This window comes from Xyrauchen texanus, chromosome 44 (assembly GCF_025860055.1).
Source record: "Xyrauchen texanus isolate HMW12.3.18 chromosome 44, RBS_HiC_50CHRs, whole genome shotgun sequence".
NCBI classification, from domain to species: domain Eukaryota; kingdom Metazoa; phylum Chordata; class Actinopteri; order Cypriniformes; family Catostomidae; genus Xyrauchen; species Xyrauchen texanus.
In genome coordinates this window covers 6,412,025-6,437,329 of record NC_068319.1, presented here as the reverse complement: position 1 = coordinate 6,437,329, position 25,305 = coordinate 6,412,025, and the positions used below count along the sequence as shown (strand labels likewise).

General features: G+C 37.6%; 1 protein-coding gene across 1 annotated transcript in view; it reads right to left on the bottom strand.

The window, feature by feature from the left end:
* tcf7l1a (transcription factor 7 like 1a) overlaps nt 1–24,419 on the bottom strand; it is a 37,733-nt gene extending 13,314 nt beyond the window's left edge. The window contains exons 1-3 of the mRNA XM_052117542.1: nt 23,701–24,419; nt 23,387–23,459; nt 23,158–23,285 (exon numbers count right to left, since the gene is read on the bottom strand). Of these exons, the coding sequence (XP_051973502.1) occupies nt 23,158–23,285; nt 23,387–23,459; nt 23,701–23,886 (387 nt within the window). The 5' untranslated portion in view covers nt 23,887–24,419. The remainder of the gene's footprint in view (nt 1–23,157; nt 23,286–23,386; nt 23,460–23,700) is intronic.
* Between the last annotated feature and the right edge of the window lie 886 nt (nt 24,420–25,305).

Genomic DNA, 25,305 nt, shown 5'->3' with positions numbered 1-25,305 from the left:
AAAATGGCTGTTACTAGCCACTGGCTAGTAAATAATCAGATTTCACTTGCCAGTGATTATTGAGTTGTGTAGTCACGAAAAACAACTTGAGCACCGATATTCTTTCACTGTATGTTGTGATGTTGTGCTGTATGTTTCACTCATGAGCGCACACGCAAAAGGAAATTTACCTTATTCGACTCCAGTGGGTCCCGAGTTGCCTTGGATCACAATGTCACCATCACTTTAGTTGAGTTGTGATATGCCATAGTTACATTTGCATTGCATTTAACTACGTTAACTCTCATTTTGGATAAACTTTTCCACTGACTGTTTTTACAACATTCTTGGTTTTATAGCGTGGCTACAGACCAGTATAATGCGCCTGTTGGAAGGTAAAAAGTTTTGCAAAATTCGAGAGCTTGTAGATTTGAATTTGAGAACTTGTACAATAAATATTTGTGCATGCAAGTCAATACAGGTAATGCGAGTAAAGTTTGCTTTGACTTTGTTCCATGTAATGTGTCCAAAGATGAGATTCACAAACATACAAATACTCATAAATGAACAATAAGTCTGGCATCAGTGCACAAACAGCTGTTTCACATTGTAAAAAACTTAAGGTAAAAAAAACAAACTGACAATTTCCAACTTTAAATTCTGATTGGATGGGCCATGTTTGACAGTCTTGCCCACTGATTACTATGTGGATATACACAGTTGAATTCAGAAGTTTACATAATGTACACCTTAGTCAAACACATTTAAAATCCATTTTTCACAGTTCCTGACATTTAATCGTAGAAAACATTCCCTGTCTTAGGTCAGTTAGGATCAATGCTTTATTTTAAGATTGTGAAATGTCAGAATAATAGTAGAGAGAATAATTTATTTCAGCTTTTATTTCTTTCCTTACATTCCCAGTGGGTCAGAAGTTTACATACACTTTGTTAGCATTTTTAGCATTGCCTTTAAATTGTTTAACTTGGGTCAAACATTTTGGGTAGCCTTCCACAAGCTTCTGACAAGAAGTTGCTGAATTTTGGCCCATTCCTCCAGACAGAACTGGTGTAACGGAGTTTGTATGCCCCCTGGCTCGCAAATGCTTTTTCAGTTCTGCCCACAAATTTTCTATTGGATCTATTTTCTATCAGGGCTTTTTGATGGCCACTCAATACCTTGACTTTGTAATCCTTAACCGTGTGTCGGAAATGTAACGCCCCTTACCATAACCGAGTTTCAGGCTTCCTGAGCAGCTGTAAACACTATTGTAACAATGGTATCCTTTTTTGCCGTACCAGTTTTGATAATGAATGTTAGGAAGAACAAAGTATTCATGATCGTAAGAACAACAAACAATCTGCATAATTCTACACAATTGTAGGTAAAAGTGGGCCCGCAGCTGATTAGCAAAACTATTTCAACACAATAACACTAGCTAGCAGGTTAGCAGATGGTGTACACCATAGCTACAAAACAAAACTCCACTTTTTAACTCTCTGTAGCAGATAAATCCACAAATAATCAAACATACTTACAGGTTGTGATCCTGAAGCGCCAGATTGTCCCAAAAAAGTGGGAACTGCACCATATTTCAGGAGTAACTGTCTTGAAAATCAGGCATTGGTTGAACTGCTAAATAATTCAAATAAAATGTAACCACTGATTCTTCAATTCGTCTGCCTTTGGAAGTCCAAACAAACAGCGTCTTCTCGACATGGCGACAACACTAACCCAACTTATCCTGCCTCGGCTATAACTACGTTTGTTTGAGGGCTGGCCAAAGTAGCCCTTAGGCGGGCATTATGCAAATGTGTTACATAGTGACATAGATACTTTACAGAATGGCTGGACTACAATCCAGCCGTTTCTTGTACTTCTTGAGCAACGTTGTCTGTGGGAAAGAATAACTCTCTTTTGTGTGGACTTTGTGCTTTGTAACTTTGCAGACCTTTTACTTGCACAAAGAGCTATGTTACACACCAAAGGAAAGGTACAGTTCCAAAAAGCATAATAGGGCTTCTTTAACTTCCTGGCTGATGTCTTGAGATGTCGCTTTTGGAGTTTCCCATAGTGTTAAGCAAAGAGGCACTGAGTGTGAAGGTAGGCCTTAAAATACATCCACAAGTACACCTCCAATTGACTCCAATTAGCCTATCAGATGCTAACTGTCTAAAGCCTTGATATAATTTTTGGGAATTTTCCAAGCTGCTTAAAAGGCACAGCTAACTTAGTGTATGTAAACATCTGACCAACTAGAATTGTGATATAGTCAACTAAAGTGAAACAATCTGTCTGTTTTTCAATCAATTTCTCATGTCATGCACAAAGCAAATGTCTAAAAATCTTGCCAAAACTATAGTTTGCTAATATGAAATTGGTGGAGTGGTTAAAAATGTGTTTTAATGACTTCAACCTAAGTTTGTGTAAACTTCTGACTTCAACTGTGTGTGTATGTATGTATGCATGCATGTATGTATATATCACAGAATAAATGATTATATTAAAATCTCTACCAGTTGTGAAACATGTATGATGTCGCAAGTCCAATGTTACAATACAGATTTGTTGAAAACAAAAGCAGTTTATAAGCGGTGACTGGTACAGTTTCCTTACAGCTGGCAGGATGAACCAAGACCTTGCACCCTTTGCACTATTTATTAAAGATCAGCATGTAGAGTTCACTTTCACTTCCATTCAAAAGCTGCCTCTATTGTCCAAATTAGAGTTCATAAAAGGGATAATTCACACAAAAATGAAAATTCATGAAAATGTAATGCAGAATGTTAGGTATTGTCAGTCACAGTGACCATTCACATGCTCTACTTAGTTAATTTTTTTTCCATACAACAAAAGTGAATGGTGACTGAGGCTAACATTCAGCCAAGCAACAACATGAAAGTTAGGGATAGTTCAGCCAAAAATTAAAATTGTCATCATTTACTCAGAGTAACTAAGAGCAACATCCATTTTGGCCAGACAGTCAAAGAGAACATCTTTACATCTGTCGTCAGCTTTCAGGATGGCCTCTGTGACTGGTTCTTGAGAGGAACATCTAATTTTTCTGGGGGAGGCCTTACAGTGTTTCTGGTATTTGCAGCTGCAGTTCAAGTGGATGGGTGACTGACAAAATACAATCTACTTTCCACATCATAACCACCATCATGCCACCTGACTGAAAACTTCACATACTATCTTGAATTAGAATCTCGGTTTTGCCTTCCCACACAAAATACACTCACTAACTGGCTGCAGGGACCTGTGCCCTGCTTTTTTGGAGACACAAAAGAGAGACTGGCCAAAATAAACAGCCCTGGGGTCTAGGGATTTGTATGTGAATGCTATAATTCCAGGAGCAGATGCCTAACTATATGTAACATTAACTTCTTGTTGAGAACAAAAAAGAATTTCAGACTTAAACCCTTCAAAAAAATATGTAAAATGTTTGGGGTCTTGCGGAAATACATTTTTATTTAAAACGTATCGGCCGATAAGGATTTTAAATACAGATACCGATATTAAAAGATCAGGGTGGCAGATTTATCTATTTAAATGTATTTTTAGATGAATCGTGCCGATAGTTGCTTTTTGGAACTATTGGTTATCACCAAAAAATCATTGCCGATAGTTTTTTAATAATTTCGTCAGTCCCTGGTGTGTTTGGGCTCTTTTATAGTTTAGTCCATGGTTATGCACTAAATTTTCATTTTGTCTTATTACTGGGATTTTGGTTGAACAAAAAAAACTGAATCTGGAATTTTATTCATTTTGGCCTGCCATTGTAAATATATATATATATATATATAAATAAAAAAGTATCCCAGTTATCCCAGTACCATTATCAGTTTCTCTGTATTTACTATTTATATATATGTGTGTGTTGGAGTAAAATGAAAATGTTTGTTTTCTATAAAGAACTGACAACATTTCTCCCAAATTGCTCCCCCATCCACACCTTGATAGACCTGTCTGTGTGGCATGGAGCATTGTCCTGCTGGAAAACCCAATCCTCAGAGTTGGGGAACATTGTCGGAGCAGAAGGAAGCAAGTTTTCCTCCAGTATAAACTTGTATGTGGCTTGATTCATGTGTCCTTCACAAAAGACGAATATTCCAGCCTTGCTGAAGCACCCCCAGATCATTACCGATCCTCCATCTCGTCATCTAATGGTTAGACAGAGACCTGGAAAGGCCTTCAAGACACAGTGTCTTGCACCCACTGAGGAATTTGGTGGAGGATCCATGAATATTCCACCAAATATTGATTTCTGAACTCTTCCTAAGCTAAAACATTAATATTGTGTTGTTTAAAAATTAATATGAACTTGTTTTCTTTGCATTATTCATGGTCTGAAAACACTGCATCCTTTTTTATATTTTGACCAGTAGTCATTTTCTGCAAATAAATGCTCTAAATTACAATATTTTTATTTGGAATTTGGGAGAAATGTTGTCAGTACTTTATAGAATAAAACACATGTTCATTTTACTCAAACACATACCTATAAATAGTAAATCTAGAGAAACTAGGGGGGGCCTGGGTAAATCAGCGAGTATTGACGCTGACTACCACCCCTGGAGTCACAAGTTCGAATGCAGGGTGTGCTGAGTGACATGGGGTAACCTCGTCGTGGTCGCGATTAGGGGTTCTCGCTCTCAATGAGAGTATAATGAGCCTCCCATGCTCCGAGTCTCTGCAGTGTCATGCACAGCGTGCCATGTGATAAGATGCACGGATTGACTGTCTCAGAAGCAGAGGCAACTGAGACTTGTCCTCCGCCACCCGGATTGAGGCGAGTCACCGCACCACCACAAGGACCTACTAAGTTGGTATAAAATAATAATTGTTTTTAAATCCAGAGAAACTGATAATTTTGCAGTGGTCACTTAATTTTCTCCAGAGCTCTGTGTGTGTATGTGTATATATATATATATATATATATATATATATATATATATATATATATATATATATATATATATATATATATATATATATATATATATTTATACACACACACACACACACTTTACATTGTACAGCATAAACTACATATATTAAATTAATTAACAGCAATTAAAGAGAAGTACTCAATATCTTAAATGAAATGAGCACTTATTTTATATAATAGGTATTTAATTATAATACATTATAACATTATATAAAATAATACAATATTTTATATATTATATACTTGCATATTATTATTTACTAAAAATTGAAACACTAATTTTATATCATATTTAAATTAAAATACCAATTAAATAATATAATATAATATATAAATACGATATAACAATTTCATAATGTATAAATATTAACATTTAAAAAAAAAAAACATTGCTTCCATTTGGACAGGTAGATGCAGTATATTTTATACAACAGTTATATTATAATCTTATACATTATAATACTATATAAACAATAAAATATTTTATAAATTGTATACTTGTGGTGGCCCAACGTGGTCTTCTGCTGTTGATGCTCATCTGCCTCAAAGTTCAACATGTTGTTCATTCTGAGATGCTATTCTGCTCACTACAATTGTACAGAGAGGTTATCTGAGTTACCGTAGCCTTTGTCAGCTTGAACCAGTCTGGCTATTCTTCGCTGACCTCTCTTATCAACAAGGCATTTCCGCCTGCAAAACTGCCATTCACTTTCATGTTTTTTTGTTTTGTTTTTGGCACCATTCTTAACAAACGCTAGAGACTGTTGTGCGTAAAAATCCCAGGAGATCAGCAGTTAGGCAAATACTCAAACCAGCCCGTCTGGCACCGACAATCATGACACAGTCGAAATCACTGAGATCACATTTTGCCCCCATTCTGATGGTTGATGTGAACATTAACTGAAGCTCCTGAACCATATCTGCATGATTTTATGCATTGCTGCCACACGATTGGCTGATTAGATAATCGCTTGAATAAGCAGGTGTACCTAATAAAGTGCTCAGTGAGTGTAATACAGAAATATGATATCAAAATATTTACAGACATTGCTTTCATTTGGCCAAGCAAACACAGTACTGTAAGGTAATCTCAAAATGGTCAAATATCAGCTGATCAGCCTGACTGATCTATCACTCAGTAACTTTTCAAAATATATAATATCTTGATAATCAGAGCTAAATATATAGAGATTAAAAAATTAACAAGCACATCAACAGCTTGAATATTCAATAATTATAAAATGAGTAACTCATTGCCTTAGGCAGGGATATGACAGGACACATATTTTAACTACTTTAATCAGGTTCATGCGGTTTAATTTCACAAATATGCCTGGATAGTTTGTTGCCATCTTGTCAGATAGATGTTGATTTGCTCTTTGCTCTTAGGTCACGAAGAAAGAATGAAGCGCTGTTTAAATACTTTCCATGCCACCGAGCAAAGATGATGGGTATCTTTAACAGGATTATGACAACGTAAATCTTCAGAAATATACTCAATCATAGAATGAAATGAAATGAAGAAATGAAGCCTTTTGTCAAAACACGCATAAGACGACACCTCTTTAACGGGATATGTGAAATCCGCAACATATGTTGCATCAACCGCAGGTTTTTGTTTGGATAGCAGAGATTTTAAATGGCACACCACAAGATTTTCCAGAAAACAACAGAAAAAAAAACAATCCAGAGTGGGGTGGAGCCAAGTAGGTAATGTCAATCATTTCAAGCATGGCCTACATTTCTCCCCAATGATTCCTGCCATTTCTCACACACACCCTCCACTAGAATGGAACTGAATGCTCGTGGAGCACAAAGGAGTATATTACCATCTAAGCACTGGAACAGTTAAACCAGACAAAGGCAGCGGATTATATGCATGTATGCCTATAGGGCAGTGCCCTGATGTGGCCAGAGAGGCTTGACATCACCTGGCTCATTTATTTATGCAAGCGACACCTCTTTCTGGTCTTTTCATTGCCGCTGGAGGGAAATATAAAGAGGTGATGGTTTCAAGCTCTCCCTCACCGCAGGTTGGCATTCAGGCCTATTGTTTATTTTAGAGCTGGGAGAGTTTGCAATAATTAAGTAAACAATTTATAGGCAAATGACACCCCTACCTGTGCTAATTGGAAATTAATTTGCAGGCATTCTTGACCGCCTCCAAATATGAATGAGATTTTTCTCCTGCAAATTGCATAAATCCTGCTGTCAGGGGGGAAAAAAAACTTGGGAAAAGAAAAACAAAATGTTAATCAAAAAATTAAGTCAATATAAAGTCAGAATTCATAGATTAAACTATGAGGATGTGAAGCTCATTAAAAGGAGGCTTTTCTTATTATAGAAACAATAAGCAGTGATTTAGCCAACAAATCACCTATTCATCCACCAATCCCATTTGGAAGTAATTCTGCAAAGTTCGGAGAACTTTAAGTTCCAAAGGGTCAGCATATGCTAACTTTAATTTTGGTATTGGATCCAAACTTGCATGCTTATGAACAGCGATAGCAATACATTTCCATTAAAGAAATATAAAATAGGGGTGCACAATATGTCTGACCATAAATGACGATATTGGTATTGACTTATTTAAATTGTATTTTTTATTATCGTAATTCTCTAATTGGGCTGGTATTGGTAGCAAATCATTTTAGGGCATATTTTCCCCATTCAAACAGTATACTTTTTTTATGTAACAGTTTTTTTTTTATATATTGTCCATTAAAATAAAGCATAACAATTCTAGATTGAGATTTCATTGTTAAAACTGTCTTTTCAAAACAACATAAGAATATAGATTTATAAAACAAGTCAACATTCAGTCTAACATTGAGAAAAAATTTAATTTTTCCCCCGAAAGCAGACGTATCAGTAAAGCTTTATACTATTAGTGACCATATCAGTTATCTGCCACAAAATTAATCAATATTCATCCATTAAAAATAATTATCAACTATCCGTATTGGATAATATCAGTGCATCCCTTTTATCTTATGAATTTAATTCATCTAAATCATCCAAATGCAATGGAGCACTTGTTTGTTGTTTGTTTCAGTATTTCAGTGGTACTGGCTGACCTGCCTACATTAGCTGTCTTTAAAGTGGCTCTTTTCATCAAGCCAGTGTCTTCCACACAGAATCAGGCTTCAGCTTTAACAGGAAACACTCATGACTGACAGTTGCTCCCCAAGTTCCCATGGATACTATTGTGACCTCATTGATAACACTACTCCCTCCATTCACTGCCTACTTAAAGAACTGGTTCAGAGGTCAGCCATCCAGAGACCAGGGGTTTCCATGGCAATGTGGCCCATTTAGGGACAGCAACAGAGACAACGTTTTGCATTCACCAACCATCCAGTAAAGAGAAATGTTGCAGATGAAAAAGAACTACCTTTGGGAGATACCTTCAGATTCTAAAAATGAATTCAGTGTAGATTAAAACCAACTGTATAGACTAAATATAAAAGGTACAAAGACTTCCTTCAATGAGAAATATACTTCAAAATATTCAAATGCATTTATGTTTTCAACAGAAATGCACAAATCATTAAGAATAAGAGAGTTATTGTGGTGCAAGTCAAAACAGTAGGTCAAAATATAACCCAAATAATAATTACGACCACAAGAAAGTAATAAACCGTCTGTTAGGAGTTCTGTTTTTATGCAAAGGTGAAATGCAGACACGTCAATTACAAGTCATTTATACAGTTTCCAGTATTTCGGTATCTGGTTACACTGAACTCTGAAGTCTAAACTATACCCAGGTTTTCGATGAACAGCCTTGGCTTGTTAACCCACGAGCAGCCAAGAGGGGTAACAAAGACTTGCTTTAACCCAAAAAGTGCCTATTCTATCTGCAATACATTGGAAAACGTAAAAAACAAAACAAAACAATAAACAGCATTTTGCAATAGTATAATCTGTTTCACCAAAAAAACATGTTTAAGGATTTGCATTCTTGGCCATATGACAAATAAAAAGCTGAAGGGAAACATGTTTATTCCAACAAACGTTTGAGGGCCCAATTACAACTGTCTTAAAGACAGTTGAAGATAAATACAGAAACCGTCTGAACCTCCTTTTCTCAAATGCGGAGTGCATAATGAAGACAAAGAGCTTATTGTGCTCACTCTGTAAACTACCCCTCCCTCCCTCCCTCCAGCAAACACACTAACTCAAACTTCACCCCTTCCCTAACATGCTCCTCCCACAAAAAAAACAACTGCCATCAATAGAGCAAATACAAAAAATCATGTCAACCGATTTAGATTACACTGCAGAACTTTAGCTCATTAAAAGGCAGATTTGCTGACAAGCCACTCTCCATATTGAGTCCTAAATCAAGGCACAACAAATAAACAGGCTTATTTTTTATAACCTTTTAACTGCAAAATATATACTCGAGTCGACACAGAGATGCCTAGGGGAGATTGCATTTCGAAGCAGAGGAAATCACATTAAAAACATTTGACAGTTAAATGCAGGAGAGAAAATAGTGCAGTATTCTGCAAAATTGCGTTAAATTACTACATGTTATCTGATTTAGGATATCATCAATCTTTAGACCATTTACAAATGTTCCTTATTGTGCAATGACAGTCTGGGGTGAGAGGGAGGAGGGGTACTGGACACATTACTCAACGTACCTGCGACATATAGATCGCAACGACAAGCGATAGCTCTGTACTGCCTAATTTTTTAAATCTTTGTGCCTCGTCAAACCAATTCCCTCCTGCAAACAATTAGTGCTGGACCACGTACCACTGGAGTGTGTGTGTACATGCACGTGTGTGTGCGCGCCTGGAAGTGCAGGAAGCAAAGCAGAGAAAGACAGAGAGAGAAAGGGGGGAGGGGGGGGAGCGAGAAAGAGAGTGTGGAGAGGGGAAAAGGGCTTGGAGTGCAATTATATTGGGAATTTATGGCCTGAGAAACAATTTATAAATCACAGTGCATGGGCTAACACAATCCAGATTTCACTGCTTGCAGCTGTAACTGGCTCTAAAGTACACACAGCGTGTTTGTGCGGTTTTCACAAGGTTGGGTCTAGGAACCGGGAGGCTGGGGGTCGGGGGAGGGGGGAGAGCACAATCGACATTGGCCGTGACAAACTGTGGGAGTCTTTCATGGAGGGCAAGATGCAGTGCTAGCAATTGTTTACAACTGCAGACGAAAAGTATAAAATCTAAACAACTGGCGCCTGGGCCTCAAATTAAAAACATACATATTGTTATAAACGGGCTTGACACCAAATGGAGTATACTGTAAGTTTTGCATTGTTGATGAATGTCATCAACCAAGGGGACTTAACCTTTGTATAGGTGAAGACTTTTGATAAGAAAGAAAAAACTAAAGTATGAATCTTGGTTGACGACAACGTCAGCATAGTTAGGGGACATACTGTAAGTATTGGAAAAGTGACAACTTTTGACGAGTTCATAAGAAACCCAAAATGCACAACATCTTCGAAAGTAGAGGACGTAACTGTCCTGACTTCTTCAGCAAAGTTAGGAGATGTAACCTATAAAATGGTGACTATACTTAGACAAATCTATAGTAATCGCAAAATGGAGTACACGTTTTAGTTGATGACAACAGTCAACAAAGATGGGGGATGTAGCCGTTGGAAAGGTTGACAACATACAACAAGTTTATAAGAAATCCAAAATGAGTTTTGTTTGATGAGAATGTCAGCGAAATTAGGAGACATAACAGTGAATACATAACGGAAGAGAATACTTTTGACAAGTGTGTAAGTAACCCAAAATGGTGTCTTCTTTTTATATTAACATCAACAAACGTAGGGAACATAACTGTCGGGAAAGTGACTGCTTTTAAGTACTTTTTTTATAAGAAACCCAAAACAGAGAACAACATCAACGAAAGTAGGGGGTGTAACTATCGTGACTACTTTAGATGAGACGATGTCAGCAAAGTTAAGATATGTAACCTTTGAAATGGTGACTACCTTTGACAAATTTATAAGAGTCACAAAATAATGTAAAGGTTTTAGTTGATGGCAGTCAACAGAGATAGGGGACATAGCCGTTGGTTGGAAAGGTGACAATTTTCAACAAGTTTATAATAAATCCAAAATGAGTTTTGTTTGATGACAATGTCAGCGAATTTAGGGGACATAACACTTGGAAAAGTGACAACTTTTGACAATATATAAATTTATAAGAAACCCAAAATGGAGTCTTTTTTTATATTAACATCAACAAAAGAAGGGAACATAACTGTTGGGAAAGTGACTACTTTAGATGAGACAACATCAGCAAAGTTAGGGGACATCAGTGTTGGAAAAGTTATTTTTTTTTAATGATTTTATAAGAAACCCCAAACGGAGAACGTTTTTTTGTTTTAGGTAGTTTTAGTCTTGACGAAAATGTCAATATTTCATCATTCATATTCATTCATTTTAGTCAACGAAAATAACATCTTTTAGATGATGATGATGATGTGAAAAATGGAAAAGAACAAACTTTAATAAAATATTTAGACATTTAGAATAAAACTATAAACATATCAAACATATAAATAGCCTACACTGTCCTTGTGAAAAACCTGAGCTCCTAAAATAATAATAAATAGACTGAAGTAATTGCTACCTTTTAGAAGCTAGCCTACTGTATTCTAAATTCTTCAGAGTTTAGAGACTTTAATTTTCCGTAAAAGGATATTACATTGCGTGAAGCGGGTTTCTTAGAAAACAGTGCATTCACAAGCAAGTTATGCAACGCAAATTACACATATTCTGACTAGTGCGTAATTTAGTTAAAGCTTGTTGGCTTCATTATGGAAATGTAAGTTGTTATATTCCATATATACTGTACGTATTTTGTGAATATACTGTATTGATAAATCTCATGTATAAATAGGATGTGTTTAAATGAGGTAACAACCCTGTTTTGAAGCGTTTCATTTTGCCGGTGCTAAGCACGTTATTGGATTATTGACTTCAAAATACAGACATATCTAAAGGTTTCTTCTTCTGTTTATTTCTTGCACATTTAATATTATCTAGTCATATTTTCGTCAACAGTATACTTTAATAAAATGGTTTAAGTATCGTCATGATGTGTCTTTTTTGTCTCATCTTCATTAGCTTAAACAAAATTTAAAAAACCTTCACCATCGAACATTTCCTTCAGTGGTTCTGTTGATGAGAACAAGTGGAGAAGTGTATAATCATTTGCTAAGACAAATTTATTAGGGGGCATTTATATTAGACGTGTTCTTGTATTAAACACGGCTAGAGTTGAAGTCAAGTGTATCTAAACTTCTAGGTTGAAGTCATTACACAAACACATTTTTTAAACACTCCACAGATTTGATATAAGCAAACTATTGTATGGCAAATTGTTTAGAACATGCCAGGAAGTTAAAGCTCAGTTGCAAAAGGGACAAATTTTCAGCAACTTATTGTCAGAAGCTTGTGGAAGGCTACCCAAAACGTTTGACCCAAGTTAAACGATTTAAAGTCATTGCTACAAATGCTAACAAAGTGTATGTAAACTTCTGACACTGGGAATGTGATGAAAGAAATAAAAGCTGAAATAAATCATTCTCTCTACTATTATTCTGAAATTTCCCATTCTTAAAATAAAGCAGTGATCTTAACTGACCCAATGTTTTCTACGATTAAATGTCAGGAATTGTGAAAAACGGATTTTAAATGTATTTGGCTAAGGTGTATGTAAACATCTGACTTCAACTCTTGATGGAGCGCAATGGAATGGAACATAATAGGCGTCTTGAGAACAGTTTTTCAAAGTTGGATTATTTCAAACTTGAAAAGTCATTGTAAAAATGCAATGCCTGTCGCGGTAATTCAAAAATCATCAATAATGTGACCCATCCCTACTGGCAATGTGACAACCTTTGACATTGCAAAAGTGTCAAAAATGTATATACTTTATAAAATAGAAATACCACCCCCCCTCCCCAGAAAAACCCTGTCATGTTAAATCCATCACAATGAGGTACTCATTTGGAGAAATGAGGAGAGCTCTGGGGGTTTTCACAAGCCCTGAACTGCGCCTCTGGGTCCAACTGAAGCTGTGCATGGGGAGGGGCATCTCATGCCCTCACCGACAAGACCCAGCTGGATAAGACATACACTCTCACGTACTAACAAAACAGAAGCATGCACACAAAAGCTTGTGGCCCAATTTGAACATGTCATGTGACAATAGAACTGCTCACAACCTTGCGATCAGGGCTGTAGAGTCGTAGTACTGTGGTGGACCCCCCCAATGCCACACAATGTGCATTCCCTTCAAATCACACGGCTGCTCTTTTGTGTCAGCGGTTATGTCACTTCCACTCCACCAATCTAAATGTGCTAGACTGTGGTGGCCAATGATTGTCTGCAGCCAAAGAACTGGAGCAAGGTTCTTTTTGTTTTTGTTCTTCTTTTCTAATTAATCATCACGCCATGGAGCATCGTTTTTGAGAGAACGCGAGCAGCAGGGTGTGTGCGAGGCAGGGGAGACTGGCCTCCACTGTTTATAGGCTACAAGTTGTCTGACAGATCCTAAAGGAGAGTTTCAAAAGCCAAGAGAGGGGACAGGGGCCAGCCCTGGAGCGCGACGACAACCCCCCTGTTGGAATCTGGGAACTTTGGTGCCCACTCAACTGTGAGTCACGTCAACAGGCTGTGAATCTTGACCTCTGACCCCAAACTGAAACAATGTGAAGATGTATCTCACTGTCAAACCCATAGAAAAATGACACATTTTCATTTAGTGGCCTATATACGGCAATAAACTTATAATACAATCAAGGCTGTAACTGCCATAAACATTGAAGGTGTGTTTGCTTCGAATATTCAGATTGATGGTCAATCAATATGGGTTTTATAATTACCAATTCTTATACATTTACTTAGCCCCCCCCAATCCTGAATATTCGGTTAACCTTGTCCACAATACCCCACTGCACAACAGTGTGAAAAAATTCCCAGACGAACAACAAATCCAGCATTTTGACAACCATAAGCCTGGCCAAATGAATGCCAATTCTGGCTTTAAACATCTCCGAGACATTTGTCAACCGTCTACTCTATTTGCATGACATTTCTTGAATTCAACATTGAATGCATGCATTTGGAATTGCTGATGTCTTAGGGATTACGACTGTGCCGGTGCAAAGTGAAGTGTTTTGTGGATCTACCGTGTAGCTCTCAGTCGCCATCCTCTAGGCCTTTGTTCAGCTTTTCAGAGCCATAGTGAACAACTGAAAGGCCTCTATTCATAAAAGCTCCCATACACTCCCTGCTGCCTCGGCCAAGAGTCACTATAGAACATCCCTCATTTCACACGAGAATCGGAGCTTGCCTTCCCACCCCCAAGCCCCTGCCCACAAAGAGCTTCTCCACCAATGACTCCTTCAGACGGAGAAAGGCGAATACATACTGAAGCAGTGCAAAGCTTACCAGAGACAGCATCACAAAAATACAAAATACTCACTGCTAATGCTAACGCCCATCAGTGTTTGGACAGTGTTGTTAGGACTTGATTGTTGTTTTAAAGATTTTGAATTTGGGTCAATGACGTAATGCTCATTTTTCTGTCTGGATCTATTAATCATGTTTCCCCTATATGCATTTTGCAGCGGTGCTGTAGAGATCTCACATGGTTAATATTCTTGACGAAACATAACACTTGCCAGCCCCAGTCAGCTGTGCGCTTTCTACACTTCGAAAGGGACCCACCACACACAGACACACAAATACACGCACTTGCTCAGTGACATCACCACATAACTACACATGTCAAACCTGCTTCATTTGAAGTGGCCCGATAGCTAATTTTTGAAACTTAGGATTTACTATTTTAAATGCGGCTGTCAACCCGTGAGATGCGTGGCGGGGATTGCGAAACCCGTTTGAATGCTGTACAGAATTTTCTGTTGCACAACTCTTATGTATCGGTGATGAAAGTAGATTAAATCAAACAGCCCCCACATTCTAAATGGTACAGACAAAGAAAACAGGAGAAATCACAAATTAGAAGGCTTTTCAATTCTCAGATCACACCGCTTATAAAACTTACCATGGATTTACTGCAGTAACACTAACTGTACTGTATTATCTATGGTAGTTGTGGCAGAAAAACTTTCTAAATGTCAAAAGATTACATAGTTCTTTATATAGAAACCATAGTTACTAACCATGGTAGTGAGAAGCCATGCATGGTTCTACCTATGGTAACCATAACTATTACAAATATCATTGTTAAAACTATGGATTTTATGGAAGAACTATGGTGCATTTTCATAATTATGGGCCAAGCAATCAGTTTACCATCTGTGTAAAATCTGTACTCTTGTAATTCGTTCAAATTGTAGGAAAATGTAAGCTGTTTTCTTTGCCTTCAGAAATTCCAAGAGATGATTGTAGTTTTATCAGTAGGAGCCTGATGAAAGAAATATGTAAAAAAAAAAAACTCTAAATCAATGCTGTACTGTCAAATGTGCATTTCAGTGCACATAACATGTGATATTATTTGCATGGGTGCTACCAAAGCAGGTGCTGGTGCCACATTTTCAGAGGGCCCATTGAGGGCACAAATAAACCCTGATGTGGCCAAGGCTGAAATTGAGTTTATCACCCCTGTATTAATCTATTCTTTGACCAACACACGTTAATACTGATCCTGATTTGCAGGCTTGTGGACATGCGCAAAACAGCACTGCTGCTGAAAGAAATCCTAGGGGAAACACTGTATTAAGTTATTTAAAAATACATTAAAATCCAATTCAAACAAAACTATTACTTGAATACACATCTGCTATTATGATCATGTTTCAATGTCCCTTGACAAAGCCATTTTAATATTTTTTCTGCCACTTAAGTTTAAAAATGTCGTGTAGTGTAACCATCCTGAGACAGTAAAAAAAGTCTCATTAAGAGCTACAATTAATGAAAAAACAAATGGTGGCATGATTAGTCCATAATTATTTATTATTATTACTTCTTAAAAAAAGAAGCAGAAAAACAATTTTACTTTAAACTATTATTAATATTTAAAGGGTAACTAAACCCTAAACCAACTTTTTTTTAGTTAATGATCTGTAAGCATGGGGCTTTATTAGCACTGGTCATTGATTCAAGTAATTTTTTTGACATTTGTGTATAAAGTGTTTTAATTCTACAATATATGGTGTAAAAACGTCTGAGTGCTGCCCTCTTCAGGTTGAACAGTGGCTACTGCAGTTGAATTTTCCTATTGGCTGTTGCGGTACTTCGTGACGTAAGCGGTGACAGCTGACGTAAGCAGGTTCCAGCTCACCACGCCAGATTCATGTACATGTCGTCTTGCGACCGTGTGAGGAATAATAATAACATAGAGTCTGACAGCAGCTGTCAATTAATCCGTCACTACGAGTCTCAGGCCCCCCCCCCCCACTCAGTTCGTTCCCTCTATCCCCGCCGGGGTCTGCCCACTTTTCCTGCATTTTCAAATATTTCTAGTGGGTGGAGTCAGACTCTGAGCAGGTGTTTAGTTACCCTTTAAAATAAATCTAAGTCAGATGGTTAACCAACATGTTGGTTGGTATTTTGCTGTCATGTGACAACAACAAAAAACAGAGTATCCCTTTAGAACCTCAAGACTGTGTGATTTGACACTTTTATGAAAAGGCACATTTTTCTCAGGTCATATGGAGTAACCCTAAGAAACCTTGATATTCTTGACAAAAAATATATATATTTTTTTTTTACCTTAAAAAATATATTTAAATATGTGCAAGATTTTATTACCTTTTACTTGGTTACAGCACATGAGATTTTTAGAGTTATTAAATACTTTTTTTTTTTTGGTAGAAAATGCTAATCAAGGTTTTTCAAAAATGTATTCAACCAAATTGCACACAAAGGTTAGCCTCCATTTCTACAAATTTTAAAAGTGTGTTTTAAACTACATATCTAATTTTTATCACCTCAGACAACCTTATTTGTCAACCAGGATCAACAACAATTCACAACTATGGGTTACTTCTCAGAAATCGCAATATCGCGAACAACCAGTCAACACGAAAAAAGAGCTAAAAGCACATCTCGCTTTATGAGAAATTCCTGTTTATATCAGATCTCTACATGACATGAAGGCAACAACAGGGCCATGTGAGACCATGAAGGGTTGCGATGAGATAACGCGTTATCGCAGCATTCATGTGCTCCAACAAACCCAACAGGACACACACTTACACACACTTCTGGCTGCATGCCCACTTTCTCACCCACCTGGCACCCTCATTCCCCGACAGCTCGCCTAATTTTTTCCCATAACGCTATACCCCTAACTGCCCCCCTCTTCACCCGCCCAAGCCCCCATCCCCCTCCCGAGGCCCCAGGAAGCTCTGACTGCGAGGTAATAACTGAAAACAGCTGTTAAAAATACCAGACTGATGAAGCTTGAAGCCCCCCAACCCCTTAAACTTTATCCCCGGCACAATCAAGTTTTATTAGCATGGAGTGATGCATGAAGTCAGTACGCAGCTCTGAGCGAGAACTCGCTGTTTTCTGAGAAGGGAGGGAGGGGGGAACCACATTCACTGCAGGACATACAACTGAACATGAAGTGCGTATTGATGAGTGCTAAAGACTGCCAGCTCAATCTTCTCAATGGAGAATGAGGTCAGCAGCTTACACGCACTCACCAGACCAACATAGAAACTTAAGTAAGGCTCCAGTCCATTCTGCCTAGAGTTGGGTTGCACAATTAATCAAATAAACAATTGAGATTACAAATATAGCTGCCAAAATTACCAATCATGAAAAGTGTCAATTATACTGTAGCAGTCCATGTAGAGTAGATCTACTTGTGTCGCATTTTGATTTAATGTGTTTTTGCAGCATTTGAGTAGCTGGCAAATTATTGGCAAACAGTGTTTCCACTGCAGCCAATGACTGCCTGTCTGTCTACATAACAACAACTAGAAAATCTATATATCAGCTGCATTATTACATCTGCGATAACAAAGTTCAGATGTTTTACGAAACACAGCTATGGTTCAGTTACAACAAAAACACAAACTGATTATAACCACAGTGACTTGCTTTCTACACCACCCTAGTAAACACCAGGTCATGTGAAGGTAATTGGCCAAAGAGATAAAGCAAACATTGATATACAGCACATTTTGAATGATTCCATGCGACCGGCGCAGGACGTGATATGATCAACAGGAAAGAGATCTGTGCTATGACTCTGGCCTTGGGAATAGCTCTCTACATTCTTTTATCTACTTCCTGTTGCAATTCTTCAGTCCTTGCAGTTCACCCTCAGATACAAATGAATATAAACTCAAACCAACGTTGGTTGATGTCTGCAAATTAGGTCTTTTTAGAGACATGCAAAACTACATATTCTCAAAACAAACTAGGCAATGGGTTGACTGAATAAATTGAAGGTGATGACATTAAAAGCAAAACTTTTCTTAGAGGGTTTTATCATGCAAACTGTCTACCAGCTAAAGCACAGAAAATGAAAGCACCATCACAGAACATCAAAAGGAAAAATATGTCAGAAAAAAAGAATTCTGGGCTTTTCAACTCCAGTTAAGAGTTTAATTCCTACCATAATCAAACACACTTGCCTGTATTGTTCAAGTAAATCCCAAAGACCATTATCTTGTTGAGATGTGTTTGATTAGGTTCAGGGCTAAACTCTGAAGGACAGTGACCCTCCAGGACCGGAGTTGAATAGCCCTGGACAAGTCTGTTGTTGGACAAGAAGTCAACTAGTCACCCATGCCTTGTCTGAAAAATCTGCCTTTACAATGAACATCTTGGACAAATAAAGACAGAAGCCAAGTTCGTGTGGAAAACCAGAAGGAAAATAATGTTTGGGAAGCTTTTCGCTTGACATTTCAGAGTTTTTATTTATTTATTTTTTTCATTAAGGAACTTTCTGGTTTTAATCTCACTGAATAATAGGTTAACAGTGAGGGTCTATGGTGGAACACCTCCAATGACATAAACATTTTTAAATATTGGGTACATAATTACCGTATAAAGGATTAAAGACATTAAAAGGGCAAAAAGAGAATTGGTTTATGTCTATGATATTCCTGGCCTGCTAACAAGACTGCATTCATAGCACAAACATCTATAACAGAGCAGAGTAAGACAGGGCAATTTCAAAATGAATTTGGTTTGTTTAGTTCATCCTTACAGAAGAAAGAATTCATCCTTCCCCATAACACATTAACTCAGGATAAAATTGCAAAACTGTTTATTCGGTTATTTGTGCAAACATTCGTACACCAGTTTTAAGGTTTCCTGAACAGTCTTGCACTATAGGAATGTTGCCTTAACTTCAAGGCCTGGACAATGTCCCCTCTGTAGCTCAAGATGGGGAGGTGGGACGGGGTGGGGGCGCCTGGCTTCTCTCCATCTACCCCCCACCCCATCTCTGAGTGCTGAGTGTGTGGAAAAGGATTGGGCTGTTGACAGGGCCGCTCTCCTGAGCACTGTTTGTTTATGTAAAAAGAGGCCCTCTCGTATGCAGGACAATTCCTCTGTTTACTTTATATTGTCTCATAGGTCTTAAAATACCATAGTAGAGGAGAGAGATAAAGAGTGGAAGAAAGACGAATAGGAAGAAAATGCCAGTCAAAAAAGGGTGGACGTGCTCAGACAGCACAGCTATGTGATCGAGGGCTTGTCACTTACTCCATAGTGCAACTTTGTCCAATAAGAGCACTTAAGATTAATTAATATCGCTGGTCAGTGTGGCATGACCCCCACCAAAGTGGATTCACAAACATGAAGAGTTTCCGTTACAAAGTTTTTGTATAAGTTAGTTCAAATATTCGTCATTTGTGGTATTTACGAACATCTGGTTAGAGGCTAGTTTTTGCTGCTAGGTCAGCCTGACATGCTACTGTGCTAGGCTAAGAAAAGTGTTTTAAAATAGATGTATTAAAACGTCATAGAGTATTTTTTTATATTCAAATATTTTCTCCAAGCACAGCTTAATATGTAGAGGCAACCATGAGTAAGCCAATTGTAGATTTATTTCTCAGGAAAGCGTAAACTCTGCAGCTATGTGGCTATCAAACATTGCATCTTGACTGGCCTGTCACAACCACATTGGCAAAATCAGTGGTGAGAGTTTTAGGGTGGAACCATCTGCTTGCAGACCAATGGCAGATGGGGGAGTGTACAGGAAACCTGTATGAAAACAATAATTTTTGCAATTCCACTAATTGCACTATTTTTGCACGTGTGGCTAATGCTGCAAAAATTACACACTCCACCCTTAACATCTAACAAAGAAATTGCATATGCCCACATCAAATTTACAAAACATATCTATCACACCAGGGGAACAGAGCAAGAAAATCTAACAAGATTAGTTTGACCAAGCTAACAAAAATATATTGACTAATCCACACAAGGACACAATGGATTTTTTCCCAGACTAAAGGGTGTTTACACTCACTAGAAGATAATTAAATAAATTGAGATTACATTGTTAAATAAGAGAAGTGAGAATGACCAAACAAAAGTGCTAAATTAGCATTAGCTAAAAGAGGACACTGTGGAGAATTTAACAACTCACAACTTCAACCGAAGTCAAACCATGTTAAAGCCAAGTAACTTGGTTAACAGCTTGATAATATATATACACAAAAGTTCCTTTACTCACTAGATAGAGTAGCTAACACAAACATCTCAACAAGAGTAGCCTTTTTGTGTTTTTCCATTGTACAAACTAAAACAAAAAAAGCTGGAAATTCTCCGGATAGCAGGTTGTATTTACGTTCTTAATTCAGTGCCAACAGTTACTGTAAACAGATTTCTGCTTTGGTTCAGCAACATTTAAAAAAAAAAAAAAAAATCCCTCATAGACTAAGTGGCGCTTCACAAACTTTTGTACAACTATACACAACCTTGCTATTGTAAACTAAGGAAGATTCAGTTTAATCAGTTGCCTTCAGGCTTATAAACACACACACAGACTGGCAGACCAGAAGTCAGATGTTATTATCCACCTTATCTACTAGAATCACAAGTCACTCTTTGTTAAACCTCTGTTAAAAGTAACCTTAGTCAAACCACTCATGCGATGGCAGCCATTCTCTGTGTATAATGCTATTTGACGAGTTGAAAAAACCATTGTGGTGCAAACAAGCAAACCTAATACCACATCTAATATCCATGTGTATGACCTACAGATTCATGCATTCTCACGAGTTAGCAGCACAATGGACACAATGAAGAAATGTTTATTGCCAAAGGCCTGCTGAAATTTTTCTACAATGACATGTTGACCTACGTTCACACGCCTCATCACGTACACATTGTCACAGTGGCTTTATTGAGCAACAGGCAAACAAGGCAAAAAACACATGGCTCCTTCCCTAGATATCCTTCAATGGAGCTAAATGGAGTAAAGCAAACATATGCAGCAATTTGGCTCTGATTCACACACAACTCTGTGGGGGCTTGCTGCTCAGGTAGCCAAACTGCCCCCCTAGGTGAAGATGTCATTAAGATAATGGGCATCCAGTGGAGACCCTCAACAGGGCCGTCAAGCACTAACTAATGATAACAATTGTTGCCTAACAGCTATCTAATTGAAAAGTAGTTTCACTGATGGGGAAGAACATTTTGAGAGTAGGATAATTCTAGAGTGGTTCCACAATCTACGAAAATGAATCAAAGTTCTTCATGACATAAACCCAATAAAACATCTCACAATCTAAACCTTCCTGCTTTTGATATCAGTGATTCATTTTGCACACAGTCATAAATTCAACCATCTAACTCAGCAACACTGTATAACACAGGCCTGTTGCGATTATTAAATAACCATCTGATCATGGTTATTTGAGACAACTGTGATCATTGGGGATTCAAATTCCAATCACATTTTAACGCCCAAATAAGTTCATTTTTAAGCAAAGATACTGTATAAATGCCATGAACGGCGCATATGCGTGTCTTTTAGTTGAGTCTAAGCATCACTGAACCGCAACGCGGAAATCAATAAGCTCCTGTCCTGAAGAGCGCATGAAGCGATCTGATCCGCATGCAGTCAGCAGAGGCTGGCACCAAACTCCCACGAAAATTTCAACGATTGTGAAATGGCAAATGTTCCTTATTCATACACGCAGTGTCAAAGAGGAGATGCAAGCTTACTCTATTATTGTGGATTGGTAAAATGATAAAACAAAATCTCAAAGGCTTTGCATCATGAGAAATAAGGGATCATGGGTTTAATCAGAGCATTAAAATAACGTGTGAAAGTGAAGAAATTAGGAAATAAATAGTTTACTATTGCATAATGTAATGCAAATGCAAAAAAGTATAAATATAAAATTGACTAAAACTAAAGTTGGCCAAAAAGAGAGACATATTTATAAGTATTTAGAAATATTTTGAAATTTAAAACATAATTTTTGATTTTTTAAAGACTTAAAAGGAAATCATAGTTTATTCATAATTTATTGTTCGATTTCTACATTTGAAGTTAAATATGTAAAAATGACTTCTTAAGGTGTATGAAGCACACATTCAGAAAATAAGTACACCTTAAAAAATATGACAATTGATCGTGAGAGCCCTTAGCGAGACAATTAAATGTCATAATCACAATTATTTGTTTGACAATTAATCATCAGCCAAATTTCATAATCGTGACAGCCCTAATCACACAACAACAAAGGAGGTAAAGAAACATTCCTGACACCAAAAGCTGGATGAATCCTATCTGCCTGGGCTTGCCTCCAGTTGTGATAATACAAAATTAATAGAGCAGGCATCTCTCAAGGGTTGCGCTGCGAAAAGTCAATTTCCATGCCATTGGGGGTGGCATACACATAAAGACTCCTTTTGTCCATGGGTGAGCCAGAGTAAATGACTTATTGTTTAATGCAAAGCATTAGAATAGCCTCCTAATACATGTATGTTCAAGACTCAACAAGTGGGAACGGGAAACTATGGCAATCCTTTGAAACCCACATCTTTTACAGAGTTGAAGTGAGCAAGACACTTGTGGAGCTCAAGAAAAGGCCTCTAATAGTAAAAATTCATTACGTGTAAACAAAGGAACTGCTTGGCCCTTCAGAGGCCTCTTGAAGGGAATATGGCGCACTGGATTGCAACTTTTTAGCGCGTGGCCTGATACAATGCAACAGTGGCATAAGTATACGGTGCATTGTGACGTCATAAAGGCGATAATTGGCGCATAAAATGAAATGTCACGTACCGTTCGTGTGCTGGGAGATAGAGAGCCGTTGGAGAGGTATGGATTAGTGAGATCTGGGATCATAAGAAACGGATAACCAGCATAAGGGTGTCCCTTGAAAAAGGCTCCGTCTTGCTGTCGCCTCAGAGCTTTGGGGACAAGAAGACGACAGTGAATGAATAAATTATTATTGTACATTCATTAATGTGCATTGGAATGAGTCTAGAACCTAAAATATAGGGGTTTATACCTTCTGCAAAGTACTCTCGTTGTTTCTCGTAACTTTCTAGTTCGAGTCTGGCTTGGGAACGCCTGTCTGTTGGCTTGCATTAAGAAAATATAGGATCACAGTTTAGATTTACCACTCAAAATACACTTATTATATGCATGCATTAGAAGCCAAATGCACTAAAATCCCAGCCAAAAAAAAAAAAGAACGTTCCCCTAACGTTAGTGTATGGTTCCCATTTGGATATTTGTTTGGAAACCAGTCCCTAACGTTTCAGGAACGTTCTTTTAGGGGGGGTTTATAACCATAAACTAGTACAGAACTATTAGCCGTACTTCGGAGTCAGATGAACTGCTGTTGTTCTCCGATTCGTTCACTAAAGAAGACTTCACTTCGTCCAGATCTCTCTCCGACGACACGTTCGCCGATATTTTGTCCTCTTGCTCGCCTTCATCTTTGAAGGAAATTAGTTCATCATTAGCTCCCAGGTCATCACCACCTCCTCCGTTTAACTGAGGCATTTTGTCCCGAAAATAGCACCACAAAAGTCTGTTTAAAAAAACCGAAACGGAGGAAACTTTCTTCCGTCTGCAAGCGCTGCTGTAATCCGCACTCACCCCCAAATCTTACAAACGTGACTGTGCCGATGTTACAAAAAACAAGAGATTCCCAGTTGTCCCATGATCAGATCAGAAAACCAGATTGCGTTTTTTCGGCGCAGCACTTTTGCGCTCCGTGTGCGCACACCCTAAAATAAACCTCCCCAAACAGTCCACGGGAATCATTTGATATCCATTCGTGTGTTCGGATTCGTCTGTTACTCTTGCAACCAACCAGAGTTTGACAAAACAAAGGTGCGGATACAAAGTTTCAGTCTGTCCTGTTACTTCAGAGTTGTTCTCTTCCAAACGCTCAGATCTCTCCGTGTCAGGCGCTGCAGTGTGTCTGTTCCATGCTTATATAAGTTTACTATTGTAGTTCTAAGTAAATATTTATAATTCTGCTCCGATGATGGACTACGAATGTGGATAAAAACATTTGTATCCCTGGATGATAGAAGTGGAGTGGGGTAAAAGGAAGGAACACCCTCATCAGAATGAAGGAGGAGGAGTTTGAGATGTAAACCGACACTCCATCCACAGCTACAAACCCCTTAAAGGAACAGTCGAACACTTTTGAATGAGCGTTCATAAGAATGAGGCTCATTACAATAAAAGCAACCACACAACAATAGTAACAAAACACTATTATCAACAAATAATTCTACAATATTTATCTCTACGTATGTATATACAGGGGTGATTCTCACAAAACCTGTCATGACAGTGTAACTAATCATATTTATCCCCAAATTAATAATAATAAAAAATTAAACTATAAAGAAAATGAAGCCAATATTTAGGACTATTAAGATTTTCCTTGCGTTGTGACATTATTTTGGGACACTTAAAGGGATAGTTCAACAAAAATGAAAATTCACTCATCATTTACTCACGTTCATGCCATCCCAGATGTGAATGACTTTCTTCTGATGAACACAAAAGAAGATGTTTAGAAAAATATTTCAGCTCTTTTGGTCCATACAATGCAAGTGAATGGTGGCCAGAACTTTGAAGCTCCAAAAATCACATAAAGTCAGCATAAAAGTAATACATACGACTCCAGTGGTTTAATATATGTGTTCTGAAGCGATACAAACACGTTGGGTTTGTAACAGATCAATATTTTATTCCTTTTTTGTTATAAATCTCCACTTTCACTTTCAGACTGTGAAAGTGAATGTGGATATTTATAGTAAAAAAGGACTTAAACTATATTACAGTAAAATTATGCTGTTGTACAAGGATTTGTTCAATTAAAATCAGCAAAAGTGAAAGGTAGTAACAAGAGAGTACTACTATGATATATAACTACTTTACAATGTCAATTATATATCCTTT